The 14,007-nt window shown below is 42.4% G+C and overlaps 1 protein-coding gene across 3 annotated transcripts; it reads right to left on the bottom strand.

The window, feature by feature from the left end:
* Positions 1–1,197: 1,197 nt before the first annotated feature.
* Positions 1,198–13,612, bottom strand: LOC102049651 (glutathione S-transferase 3-like). 3 transcript variants are annotated; one of them, XM_027809132.2, is made up of 7 exons: positions 13,506–13,612; positions 10,530–10,636; positions 9,799–9,850; positions 6,094–6,226; positions 5,603–5,744; positions 4,455–4,586; positions 1,198–1,495 (listed from the first exon to the last, which is right to left on the bottom strand). In XM_027809132.2, the coding sequence occupies exons 2-7, from the start codon at positions 10,614–10,616 to the stop codon at positions 1,373–1,375; spliced, it is 669 nt and encodes a 222-aa protein (XP_027664933.1). In that variant the 5' UTR covers positions 10,617–10,636; positions 13,506–13,612; the 3' UTR covers positions 1,198–1,372. The 3 variants fall into 3 exon arrangements, with proteins under 3 accessions (XP_027664933.1, XP_027664934.1, XP_027664935.1); XM_027809133.2 differs by lacking the exon at positions 10,530–10,636 and having other exon boundaries at positions 13,506–13,546; XM_027809134.2 differs by lacking the exons at positions 9,799–9,850; positions 10,530–10,636 and having other exon boundaries at positions 13,506–13,541.
* Positions 13,613–14,007: the final 395 nt, after the last annotated feature.

Below are 14,007 nucleotides of genomic sequence, written 5' to 3'. Positions count from 1 at the left end.
ATGAAACCTCTGCTGCTCTGTGACCCCACTCCTCCCTTCCCCATTGCCACTCTGTGAATCGCCTTCACCGCTGCAGACAGGCCTTGCTGCGAGGAGCTGTGGCCACCTTGGTGACACTGGTCCCAGCACATGGCCAGAAGGGCAGGTGGTGCCCCACTGTGCCGCCAAAGCAGTAGCACCCCTAGGCTGCCATCATTTCACTCTGTGCAAAGTGGCAGCTCAGGCTCAGGTTTTGCCCTCTGGACCTCTCCAAAGATCACATCAAACACGAGGCAGTGCCAGGTCACGGGCACTGGAAGATGCCATCTATGTTACTGAATTGATGTTGGCTCACTCAGGGCTTATTGGTCTGCACCTGCTACTCTCGCCCAGTCCAATCCAGGGCCCAGCTGCAACAAGCTGCTTGGATGTGGTCACACAACATTGGGTAATAAGAGAGTTTAATAGCATGAATTATTTAATAGTGGGTATTATAATCTAATTTCCTCAGAGCCAGGCAATGGAGCCTGGTGCTTCTTGTTTTACTAGGAAGAAGATGTAGCTGGCCATTGGTGTCCAGAACTGGGGCTAGGAGGCAGCTGAGGGTCCCCAGATTGGCAGATGAATGCACAGAAAGAAGCATGAACAAACATTGAACCCGAGTGCTCATCTGTTTGAGGATGTGGCTCTGCCCTCCCCATTCTTTGAAAAGGTTTATCACGTGAAAAGGTGCAGAATCCAGTGCACTGGGAACAACAAACTAAGGTGCTTGGAAGAATCAGAGGAAGAAAATAATGGAACTTTATAAAAGCTGGTTCCTAGGCAAGACCTAGGAAGTGTAAGAAACAAAAGAGATTTGGCTTTGGTAACAACAGATGAAACCACGACTAAATTAGAAGTTTCACTCACACAATACACAAAATATAAAAATAATGTAAGTACTTACCAAAATTGCTCTTGAAACAAGTCTACTTCTTTAAAGAAGTGATTCAGTGAGTCTTCTTCTCTTTCCTCTCTTCCATAGCTCTTATACTGAACCTATTTTCATCCAGAAAGTATCTTCTTCAACACGTTACATTCTGACAATACTAACACCGCATTGGTTTTTTTCCAAATGAATAAATTCTCTACTATACAAATAATTCTTTGCTCCCACACTCCTTTGTTTTCATGTTTTACTAAGCATTTGATATCAATAAAGACAAACCTACTGTCACATTGCCAGGGTAATCAGAATGCTTTATTTCCATTTTGGGGCTTTTTTTTTTTTTTTAACCATTGATTTTAACTGCAACAGTAACAATTTACTGAGCTTCCTACTTCCTTTGGTTTGAGCTTCTGAGTTTGGGGGTTTTTTTCCAGCATTTTGAGTCTCAATGAAGGTAGAAGGCATTCATTTCTTAAAAATCTTCAACACAGTTTCAACATAAGATTCATCTGGTGGGGGTTTCCTTGGGCTGCCAGGCTGCAGGAACTTCTTAATTGTAGGCATATTGCTCATTCTTATTTTAAAAGCCTAAAAAATAAAAACAACAGAGTAAGAGAGAAATTCCAGCTACTTCAGTAGCAAACAGTGCTCCCTGCACAGAACAACTGCTTCCCCCCTGCTGCTAGAAGAGACCCTAACATTCATTCAGATTTCTTGCCATCTACACAGTCGTCTTCTGTCCAACAGGAGGAGGACCTTGCTGCTGCAAAAAGCCTGTTCTTACCAGCGAAGGCAGTATTGGAGCAGACAACATCTAAATCTCTGCTGTGTGAAAGAAACTGAAGGCAAAAATTCAGTGTCTGGGAGCACCAGGGACTAGATTTGAAGGTACAAATACACTGACCCAGCTTGTGAGCTTTTTTTCTTTCTTTGCTGGTTCTGATGTTGCAAACCGCTATGTGGGCAAACAATTATATATTTTAACATGATTTACATTTTTACTACAGAATCACAGAATGGGTTTTGAATGTCTCCAGAGAAGGAGACTCCACAACCTCTCTGGGAAGCCTCTCCCAGTGCTCTGTCACCCTCAAGGGAAAGAAGTTCTTCCTCATATTCAGAAGGAACTTCTAGTGTTGCAGTTTGTGTCCGTTGCCCTTTGTCTTGTCGCTGGGCACCACTGAAAAGAGCCCGGCCCCATCCTCCTGGACACTTGCCCTTAACTGCAGACATCCATAAGGTCCCCTCTCAGTCTTCTCTTCTCCAGGCTACACAGGCCCAGCTCTCGCAGTCTTTCCTCATAAGGGAGATGCTCCAGTCCCCTCATTATCTGTGTAGCCCTCTGCTGTGTCCTCTCCAGCAGTTCCCAGTCTCTCTTGAGCTGGGCAGCCCAGCACTGGACACAGCAGCCCAGATGCAGCCTCACCAGGGCAGAGCAGAGGGGCAGGATCACCTCCCTCCACCTGCTGGCCACGCTTCTCCTAATGCACCCCAGGGTCCCATTGGCCTTCTGGGCCACCAGGGCACACTGCTGGCTCATGGCCACCTTGCTGTCCACCAGCACTGCCAGGTCCTTCTCTGGTGTATAAGCCACTCCTCCCAGTTCTGTATCACCAGCAAACTTGCTGAGGGTACACTTTTGTCACTTCATCCAGGTCATTGATGCATAAGTTGAACAGAATTACATTATGTAGTAAAATGATGAGCTCTGTGTCTAGTATGCCCACTGTTGTCCCACTGTCCCAGCATTTCTAGGATTGCGTGGCTGAAGGTGAAATGACTGAAGGCATCCTTGGCTCAACTCAGTTGTCCAGTAGAGGCTTCTGATGCTGTGTTGTAGTCTACAGTAGCCAAAATATCTATATAGGGCTAGCAGATATAACAGAGCCCCTCAGGAAGACCTATTTCCTCCTGGAGCAGTGGCTGTAGGCCAGGACTAGGATTAAGGAAGAGCTAGGCATCTCAGGTGGCAAGAGATGCCTGTGTTAAGGCAACTGAGGATCCTGAAACATCTCATCGTGCAGTCAGAAAGACTCACTGATGCAGATTGCAGCCAGCTGGAGACCCCATGGTTAGCTGAGCAACCTTAGATGCGCAAGAACCTTCTAACAATGGGGCTAAGGGAGAAAAGCTTTACAGAGCAACAGCCAGTTCTTGCTGGCAGATGTATGAAGTTAATTCCCTTTTCCTTGCTGGAAGGATAAGAGGGAAATACAAGAAGGAGCAAGAAAAATAAAATAAGTAGCCACCACTTTTAGAAACATTCTCCCTTCCAGCAGTAAAGGAATCCCTCCATAATTCCAGGCACGGCTTCAATGTAACTGTGCCCATGCCTAGTGGCTATGGTATCTTGCTAGAAGACGGGAGTTAGAGACAAGAATTACCCAAGTCTGCAAAACTGCTTATGTGATAAAACCTGACACATGTAACTGCCCACTTTGTGGCTCAAGTGCCTCATTCTTTCACACTAAATTCAGGCTTAAACTGTTGGGGTTGAGATCTAAAAATTTTTGTAAAAGTAATCAGAAAAAAAACGTCAAAGCCCTTTTCCTCATCAGTTCCATGCAGAAAACCTAACTGTGATAGTCTGATGCTGAACTGTTGGTTGTTGTCGTTGGGGGTTTTTTGTTTGGGTTTTTTTTTTTTGTTGAAGGGAATAAAGGCAAAGTCTTTGAGTACACCCCTTAAATTAACTGTCTGTAAGCACACAGAAGCATGACCTCAAGCCTTGCATCCTCAACCCAAATTTGCATTGCCTACACTGCTTTATTACCTTGATTACAGGCACATGAGAGGACTAATGAACACTATCTGCTTCTTTCCAGTCACAGACTACTTGGGTCCACTGCATCTCAACACTTAATGACTCCTGCAGGTCACACCCCAGGCTTGCCCACGCACCATGCTCTATAGCATGCTGCGTGCTTCTGATTTCTGGTCAAGGCTCACAGCAGAAGTGCCTCACTTCTGCTTAGTTTCAGACTTTGTATGTGACACAAAGGCAGAGAATTCCTCTTCAATTGTATCAAGTTGATTACTGACAGCTAACTGTGTCGATACTAAGGCTTCAGTTTGTAGTCATAGTGTAGAAGGCAGAAGTGAGGCTACTGGGATCCCAAAATTGTAATACCAGCCAGTACAAAAAAATGGCACACTGTACCTTATTGTAACATGTCAATCTGTACCACAGACAGCATTTGTTACCTGGCGTTAGATAGCATCTACTGGCAGGAAGCAGGAAAATGAAAACAGGGCAGCTTAGGTCAGTGATTCCCTTAGGATGACATTAATTTATTTCTATTGAGAAGGCATATACCACTCAGGTATATGAGGTATATAGGCATACCTGAACAGAGTTCATCAGGAGCACAGTGTCTTACAACAAACCAGCTAAATCAATTCCCTCTTGTGCTTGATGTTAAGCATACATATAATAGTGACAGTTCCTCAAATTGCCCACACTCGTGATTTACATAGCATGACGAGGTGATCACTTTAGGATTGCCCTCTAGCTCCTGAACACAGGCATGCTCGATAACCACATTACCTGCAACTGAGGAAACCCCGACAGCACAGCAGGTATTTTCTCCTCCACTGCTAAAATGGCTTCAATTAGCTGAACATCTGCCCAGCTGAATTTGTTGCCCACGAGAAAGTCTTGGCCATGTTGTTTTAAAACCTGTAGAATACAAGAGAATGTGGGCTGCAGATGAGAATGGGACATGTGATCTCTGGCAGCTAAGTCTCACAGCACAGCTGTAGAGCTGAACAGCAACTATATCTGATATTTCAGGGTGGAGTTTCCAGCTGGAAGCTGTGAGCCTAAATCACTTCATTATTGTTGGGAAAAAATCTGAACTGTTGTAATACACAGGCTGCAAACTTTGGTCACTTAGTAATGGTGAATGATAATAGGCACTGGGAACAGGGACAAAACTATATGCTTAAGTAGATTAGTCATAGAATTAAACATAGAGATATTGGAGGAACTAACAAGTAACTTGGAGAACTTCTAAAACTGCCATTCAGATACTTCATTGAAATTTATGTCCCATGTTGATACCAGGGAAGCAAACTTAGAAATACAGAATTACAATAGCTAATCAAAGCAAATCCCTGCCTTTGGGAATAAATTATTGTAAGAACTTCTAGGATGTTCAGCCTTTATTATTGTTTTCCATCAACAGTAGATGAACGTTACAAAAGTAAGAAATGTTTCCAGACGCCCAAGTCACATGGGCTTTGTTTGTTGTTTTTGAAAGTGGGATGTGCAGAAATCTATGTTCTACTAAAATACTCCTAATCTCTCCACCTGATGTATTTGCAAGCGATTTTTGCATTTGTCTAATGAAAATGTTCCAACTGAAATTAAGTATAGCAGAGAGATGTGCTCTAAACAAAGGTAAGTGTGGAACTATCCCCTCAAGCAAAAAAGAAATCATACCTGCTTGCTTTTACTTTAGTGGAAAGTTTTACTGCATAGCTGAGAACATACAACTTTGTAGATGTTCAAATACCACAGCCCTGACAACACAAGTCAACAAATAAAGAAAATGTGCTGTGTGTTTCCCTTTGGGAGAGCCAAGAAAGCTGGGGATTTGGAACTGACGTGCACTACAAGCACATTCTTATTTTGGGGAAACTTCTGATAATTTGCAATACAAGTTTTATAGACACATCCTTACTGTCACTTACCTTTTCAAAGACTGGAAAGTACCTGTTAGTTGCCCTGTCCTTAATTGAGTGAAGACTTTTCTCCTTTGCCTCAGGTGGAGAGAAAGGAAACATCAAAATCATTTGCATCAGATCTGTTATTCCTTCCACATACATGTCGATCCTGTTGGGGGGGGGAGACAGTAGAAAAGAACACAGAAGTTATTTCATCTGTTTTCCAATTGACTAAAACTACTTAGACGAATTTTGTGTCCCCACCGTAGTGCCAATTTTCACAGCCAAAACGAAACATAAGCTAAATATTTTTTAAAGGACTAAAAGCCTGTTTCTGTTCAGCAGCATTTCAGAAGCAGTGTTTCTGCTAAAACCTAAGCAAAGGCTAGAATCCTTGCTTTTTATTGTGTTAGCCTTTATCATGCCTTTCTACTGGATTTACAGGATTTACTTTGTTATATATAACGCAGCTATCAAATAACAGATTGCTCATTAAGTGAAAGGAGGTGTTACAGTACAGGGCTCTCTCCTTCAAGTCTTTCCCATAGAGATTGTATTTCCCTGCTACATAGCTGAGGATGGCTCTGGTCTGCACCATCTTCATTCCATCGATCTCAACCAGGGGCACTTGCTGGAACATCAGGACTCCATCTAGGGTGGAGAGTTGAGGGAAAGCTTGTTAGTTCTTCCTAGACTGCTATCTTTACAGGAGAGCGAGAGACTAAGCACATTTCTTTGCAGTGTAGCAGATTATTGATATCTTGCCCTACCGTAAAACTCCATGCGGTAAACTAACATGGGAAAGATCAAATACGGACTAGCTTGCACCACGCTTTTGTAGCTAGGTCATTACAGTGCACTGGGCCCCTTGCTTTACAGCACTGCCAGAGCTTCACTGGCTGATGGGAGCTGGCACTGCTTGCTCCTTTGGGCTTCTGGACCCTGCCTCATGCTGGCAGGAAAAGCCTGAGCCAGCACTTTCAACCCAAGGGACTGGAGGAGAATAAAGGTCTGTGTTAAATCTGAACTTAAAAAAAAAAAAATCCAATTATTTTGAATGCAGATCAGTTCCCTGTCACAGACATACACACATGAGTAGAAAGAACGAGAGGGGCAGTACTGCAGCAAGGCTGAGCTACCAGGATAACAGAAGAGGTCAGGCCACTTAAACATTGTGAAGCTCTCCAGCTTGGCAGTCCTGGGTAAATGGCTGAACTTAGTTATCTCAAAGGTCTTTTCCAACCTAAATGATTCTATGATTCTAAACTACAGAGTTGAAGGCAGGGACTCTAACAGGAGTTGCTGTTTAAGTTTTAACAATCCCCCCAGGGACAAAAGTTTGAGAGTACACATAGATTTTCATTACAGGCTTATCCTCACTGTCATTCCACAACAATTCAGACCTATTTAGATACGTCTTCGTAGTCTCATTTTCTCCTGGTGCTGGTAGGAGCATTTGTGGAAGCCTTCAGTGAGGCAGCTCTGAGAGCTAGGCTGACGAGATTCAGAATAGCAAAGTCAGCCTTTTCTAGACCAGTTTTCTGCTGGATTCTTTCATGGTCTTTGGCGATACTCCCTCCTCCATTTACACATTCAGGGCATCTAGAGAACAATCCCGCCCTGTTCAAATCACAGCAACATTCGAAATCCAACTAGGCAGCTGTCACTTTGCATTGCTCAAAGTTAATAATTTATTTTAATTGCTCAGTTTTAATCTGTTCAATGCGTCCTTCTTTCAGGTGTAAAAGTTCATTTTAACAGACACATCTGTTTGCATTGTTCAATAGCTCCACAGAGCTATTAAAATACTTTGCTAGTCTAGAATTAATAAACATTCTTCATTCATTCTATATTATTAATTTACAGTTTAAATTCAAAGAGTCGTTCCATCTGCAGCAATGAATAGCCTTTTTTTCTTGTAAACATTCACTGAAAGATCATGTGTCTTCATGTCTTTCCAGGACACACCTCTGCAGCTTGATATCTATCTAGCAGAAACAAAGTAGAATGGGAAAACTAACAGTTCTGCAAGGGAACTTTTTCAGCAGGAAAGATGTGAAACAATAAAATCTCACTTTCTGGCCCCTGACAAAAAGTGATCCAGCAAATGTGAATGAACTGAATGCATGGTTTGTTTCTTATCTACAGAAAAGAGGGATTTCTCTCTTGTGACCAGCAGTGGACCGCTTCTCCTTGCTTTGCAGTGAGAACCACTTCACATAACCACTGCACAGAATATATATGCAGGATTAAAAGCAGTTTGCCAGTGGTTTTACAGACTGGATTGTGCTGTCAGAAGGTGTTCTGTGGAACATACCTTAAAAACCAATCATTTAGACCTACTTTTCATCAATTACCAGCAGACTTTGTTGATATTCAGGTAGCAACCTGGGCAACCTGTGGCTATACAGATTGAGCCAAGCTAGTAATCTCTCAGGCCAACAAGGTACAGGTCTGGCCAGGCTGATGCGATTTAATTCTCCAGGCCTCCAAAACAGCTGTCTGTCAGCAAGCTGCCCGTTGGGAACAGCCCCTGTCCCAGGCTTCATCCTGGACACTGCTGGGGCATTGCTTAGAAGATCATCAGCTGGCACCTGCTGAAGTCACATCTGGACCATTCTAACAATGTGCTGGTGTTTAAACACAAAATAAGCTAACAAAAAGCATTTTGGAAGGAAGAGGTAATGTGGGCTTATTCTGTGTTCAGACCTGCCCTGCAGGACTGGCAGCATTCCAGAGGTTGCTTTATCAGGATGACTAACTAGTTTGTCTTTCTTAAACCCATCATATTAAATCCCACATTTTTCTTTTGAGTTCTCACTATCTTAATCTCTCTCTATATATATAAAAAAGCCCTTGATCTTCTTTATAAAACCTCCCTATCCCTTTCATCACCATTTAGTTCTTCTCTCTGAGTATGGATAAGCTTGGATGCTGTATCCAGGATTGTACCACTTGGTCTGGATTAATTAGCCCTGTGAAGCAAATTCAGATTTGGGCTTTCAGTATCTAAGCCATCATACTTAGAGCTATACCTGTTATCTTTACACTGCACTGCTCTCCCACATCAGTTTCCCAGACAGCTGGACCTGCTATTTTAATTCTGCTCTTCATTATACCCTTTTTTTAAAAAAAATAAATATATATATTTAATATTAATTTTTCTGTCAGAATTTCTTTAAACACAGCTTGTCCTTTCTGACCAAGCAGCCAGAATGCAGCCAAGTCCTCTCCCAAGTCTCCCAGCATGATTTCACAAGCTCAGCCTGCTGTGAGGTTTCTCTTAGATCTCCTGGGCAGCAGGTAAACTGTAGGGCAGGTGCACTCTGTAGTGCTCCTCATAGTCCCAACTCCTTCTCCACCCTGGCAGCAAGGTCTTCTCCTTCTAGGGTGGCTGCAGAGGGATTTGGTCTAGCCAAATATCAAGGGCAGTGGCTGTGGATATGCACTGGTGTTTGGGAACTGGTCTCACTCCCACGGCTGACATGAAGCCTTTGTGGCTTGCTGGTTTGACCATGTCAGACTTTCCACAGGTCTCCCCGCCGGGTCCCTGTTTTTTAACTGGCAGAAGCTTCACAGCTCAGGCTTGTCCTGCTTAGGACTGTCACTAGTGTGTTTGCAGACAGCCTAGCACAAAGGAAAACGCTTTCCTGGGGATTTTGATGCTATGTCAGCCTTTCATTTAGAGGCTTATCTCACTGAGGTTCAGAACCAACATATAGGTACATCTATCTGTTCTAGTCATCTCAACAAGAGCTCAGGCCAGCTGGCACAGAGTGGCCATCTTCATTCTATGCAGTGCTCTCTGCCTATAGAGCATGGCGGTCACATCTAAGTGACAACTTGGAAATGGCCCTTGGCCTGGGTCAACTCCCAAATGATGCCTAGGAATTGCTTTGGGGAGTGCTATTCACCCTGGACCAAAAATGTGCCAGGAACCATGCTAACAGTTCAACAGCATACATAATTAAGTTCCATTAAATAGGTATATTTGCTGCTCCTGTTTAATGCGATACAATAAATGAGTCACAGAAGCTATGGCTTTTAGCTTATAGGATTTGTTTGGCACTGGAAAGAACAGGTTACTCAAACCCAGCATTTCAGTATTCTAGGTGTGCACCTGGAAGTTTGCACTGGTTTAAATAAACTAATTTTAAACCACAAATTTAGCTAAATTGGAGCAATTTTCTGAGGTGCTAAGCCTCAGATGTTAGGATTCTTACCTTTGATTAACTTTTCATACTGTTCTCTTGTTTCCAAAAAATTTTCCTCAAACTGGAAAAGGAGACACAATAGTGTTATACTGCTGTATTTTAGCATTTTTCTTCTGCAAGTGACTACACATAACCGTATGCAGAAGGGTCGAACTAAGCAAAAGATAGTGGGCTGCATCTTCAACTGCGCTGTTTGGCCACAGATGTCCTGAGGATCCCCCGTGTGTCCTCACAGATGGGGAGGAGCAGAAGGTCCTGGCCGCTTCTGCCTCAGCACTGATTCAAAAACAACCTAAGTGTGGGGACATCTAGAGGAGGGAGACGGGTTATAGCTAGTGCCAAGGGAAGCACGAGGTAAAGCAACTATTTCTAACCCCACCCCAGGGCATGCAAGTCAACAAAGCTCTTTTGTTTATACACATTGCAACTGCAGGCAGACTAAGACTGAGTTAAGGTGGTTTTGCACAGCGGAAACCTCAGGCTAATTAAGGACCTTTAAGTAAATCCCCAATATGATTAATTGGTTCATGGAACTGATACTAGCTCTAATAAACTCCAAGCTCCACTGTGTTTGCACCCAAAGTATTAACACCAAACAAAGTCGTTAACAAACATGCAGTGCCACTGGCCAAATTAATTTAGTCACCCCCTTGCAGCCATTTATCCTCTATGTGCATGTTAAATTGTTCCTTGCTGAGGCCAGTTGGAAACACCAGTGTGGAACACAGTAGTCAACTAACCTCCACACCAGCTGCTGCCAGCAGCCATCGTATGGTCTCCATTCGCCCCCTTCCATTAAGGTAGGTAAGCCTAGGCTTCCCTGACATGCTTCTGAGCTCCCGGTTCCCTGAAAAATATGAAGCAGAAAACAGCATCTCATAAAACTGGTGTAAAGTACCATTATTTTGATGTGAGAGAGAGCCTTTTTTATTCTCGCTATGCCTGCTGATGTTTAAACTCCATCTGGTTTAAAACAGAAGATGAGAGATGGGCCAGTGACACTACAGGCTGTGCTAGGAAAGGAAAGATGCGCAGATCTGTAAAGCCTTCCCCAGCGCTCATACAGACGTTTGGTATGATTATAAGCAAACACAGACATGTTTAAACATGTGGTATGAATCCCAGGCTACAGGGGGAACCTTGCTGTATTTTAACACAATTATACGAAGCCACCGAAAAGTCTACCACATCCCCAGGGAAGTTATTCACTCACCCTCCTTGCCCTCATCCTCATTGAAAAGATGAGGAGAAGAAAACAAAACATGTTGTACTAGAAGGCTGAAATAGGCTAGCTTTGTTTGCCAGATGTGGGAGCGCATTTTGCAGCTTCAACTGCATCCACTTCTTTCCTCATTTAGGGGCAAATGAATTGTTAATCTTCCCTTTGTTCCATGAAACAGGCTGAGCTTCCTTGGCAGTCCTGTTGAATGGCTACAGCCTGTTTCATTGCTGCTTACGGCAGCCTTGAGGTGTCCCTCAGAGCCTGGAACGTAGATCTGAATCTAGCTGCGTTGCTTCAGGTGCCCCCCAAAAGTATCCCCTAGGGCACCAGGGACCTGCGTGCCCAGGGGGTGGGCGCATCGGAGGCTGTCTGAAGCTTGCTGTAACAGCACCTCTCTGCACCATGAGCAACAGAGCTCCTGGCAGAGACAGCATGTCTGTGGTGAGCTGTTTCATAACTAGGAACGAGCTGGAATACTTGTGCTGACACAAATAAAAGTGTTTGCAAATCAAGGCCTTAATTTCTCTGTGCTTCATTACCCTGATTGCTTAAAAAAAAAAAAAAAAAAGGACTACTCTTCCCCCTTCACTAAGATGTTACTATCATACACGAATGACGGGGAGAAAAATGCTTTAAAATGGGTATCCTAATCATGTTCCAATGGCTCAGAAACCTGAGTGCCTGATTTAAGAAAATATTTTTACAGATGAGCCCAGTTTTCTCAGAGCTAAAAGCCAAGGGCACAACATCATGTCTGTCACACTCTGCATCCACATGATGTTTCCCATTCGAATGAGATTCAGTATGGTCCAGTTATGTGTTTTCTTCAAGTCACAATGCTTTGTAAGCATACGGAAAATAAAGTACGTTTGGAACATATTTTGCCAAAACCTGATTTTAAAGAACAATCAGATTGAGAGTTCTCCCTTGAACATTTCTGGTAAGAACCAAGTCATGTCATCACAATAAATAGGGATATTTTGGGTAATTTAGACAATATAATCCAAATACACAATAAAGGGAAAAATGATCACCTCCAGTTTTAAAGTGCAAATAGCTGTTGCTAATCACAATGTTTTGCCTCTAGGACAATGGTTTTAATAGTTTCTGCATGTTGTGTGATTAGCTTTCACTATATGGCACTGCAGCTTATCTGTATAGTTCAAAACATACTTTCTAGATACATCACACCCAAATCATTTCAACACACATTGCCTGAACTTGTAATGTGCAGAAACTTACAGTAAATAAGACTTTTCCTTTAACAAGAAAAGCCAAAGACTTCAATACCAAGAATATGAAAGTTAAAATTTTAAATTACTGGACAATTTATCTATTGTTTGTAGAACAAAAATAGAGTGAAAAGCCTTAGGTAGGTATCATATTATCATTTTACATGAATAAGAAATTCTATATGGCATTATATTATGTGAGAAGAATAATGAGAAATAGAGAATAAAAACCTGTCATCAGCTACCTTTTTTTTTTTTTAAGAATAAGTCTGTCAGATGTAAGTAGATTCTAGTTGCCTTAAGCTTCTAACACAGAAAAAAAACCCTTGGTTTTTGGTAAAGTCTCCTCAATCTTCAGGTCCACTGAGTGTATCTCCATTGACTATACAGACTTGACACAGGTAGCTCACATTAAGACTGCGACATTTCAGTGCCTGGGTCTGGACCTGAGAAGTGCCCTGAAGGCTCAGTTTAGTTGCCCATTCCTATGTGACTACTGACACCTGAGATTCCCTAAAGGTGGGCAGACAGAACCCTTGACTTACCAGAGACAGGATGACTTTTTCTACCTTAAATCAGTATACTTATTCATCTAGACTCTCAATGCCTTTTTGCATTTATTTGGGGAAAGGTACAGCTAACATAGACAAGGCTCCCTCAGAACTTCACTTGGTTCTCCACTATTTTTCTAAAATTCTAGCAAGAGATTTGCAGGATGTTGTGTTAAAAAAAATGTTGTTTTTGATACAATATATTGATGAATTATTGGTAGCCAAGGAATCTTGTATAACTGACACCCATTCCTTACTGTTTGCCTCAGCTGAAAAAGGCCATTGGGACTCTCCACATAAGTTACAATTTTTATAACAGAAGCACCGAACACCTGAGTTACATTCTCCAACAAGAGGAACAGTGTTTATCTGAAAACCATATTAAAACCATTCAAAATCTACCATGAGCAGGTACTAAAAACAAACTCAAGCCTTTTTAGGAGCAGTTTCATAGCTACCTTGCTCAGCTCTGAACCGCACTGCAGGATTCATGCCCTGGTTAAAAAATTTCTTTCTCTTACTTTCTCTCTATTGCAGCTTCTAGCTGGTGAGTAACTATTGAGACCACGCTTAGTATACCTGGCACACGAACTAAAGAGAGCAGAGAATCTACATTACCCTAGTAGATGCCCTAATACATTTGGAAGTCACTTCACTATAAACAGTCGCTCAAATGCTTTAAGAAAAAGGAATTTTTAAGTTAGTACTTACCTTCTGGCCTCAACTCAGCTTCCACCCAGCACAGGCAGGTTCCCTCCGGGTGATTAAACTTTGGAGCTTGGGGGAGTTTCCAGCTATACCCAATTAGAGAGAAAATCTCCCATGGCTGTTAAGCTGGCACTATCCAGCTTAAAGACATATGTCTCTGAAAATTGCCATCCAAGGCAGAGACTTTCTTTTTCAGTTTGCCGATTTGACTATGCCATGGGGGTAGCCTCATAGTTTCTACAGTAGCCATCTATGCAAACTACTGTCTTGGAATTACTGGAGCTTTTTACCCAAATACTAGAGCGAGACACTTTAATATACTAAGAAAATTACAGATTTTTCTGGGTCATTTTTAGGGTAATATTAACCATTTAAAGACTAACTGCTGACATTTCTAGGCATATTTCACTATTTAACAGCAACCCAGGTTTTTATTTCCACAGAAAAGATACCCAAAGAATAGGATAACAATGTTCAATTACTTAGAAGTACAGTTTGCTGGTGT

This window comes from Falco cherrug, chromosome 6, assembly GCF_023634085.1.
Source record: "Falco cherrug isolate bFalChe1 chromosome 6, bFalChe1.pri, whole genome shotgun sequence".
Lineage (NCBI taxonomy): Eukaryota > Metazoa > Chordata > Aves > Falconiformes > Falconidae > Falco > Falco cherrug.
This window is presented reverse-complemented; position numbering and strand designations above follow the sequence as displayed.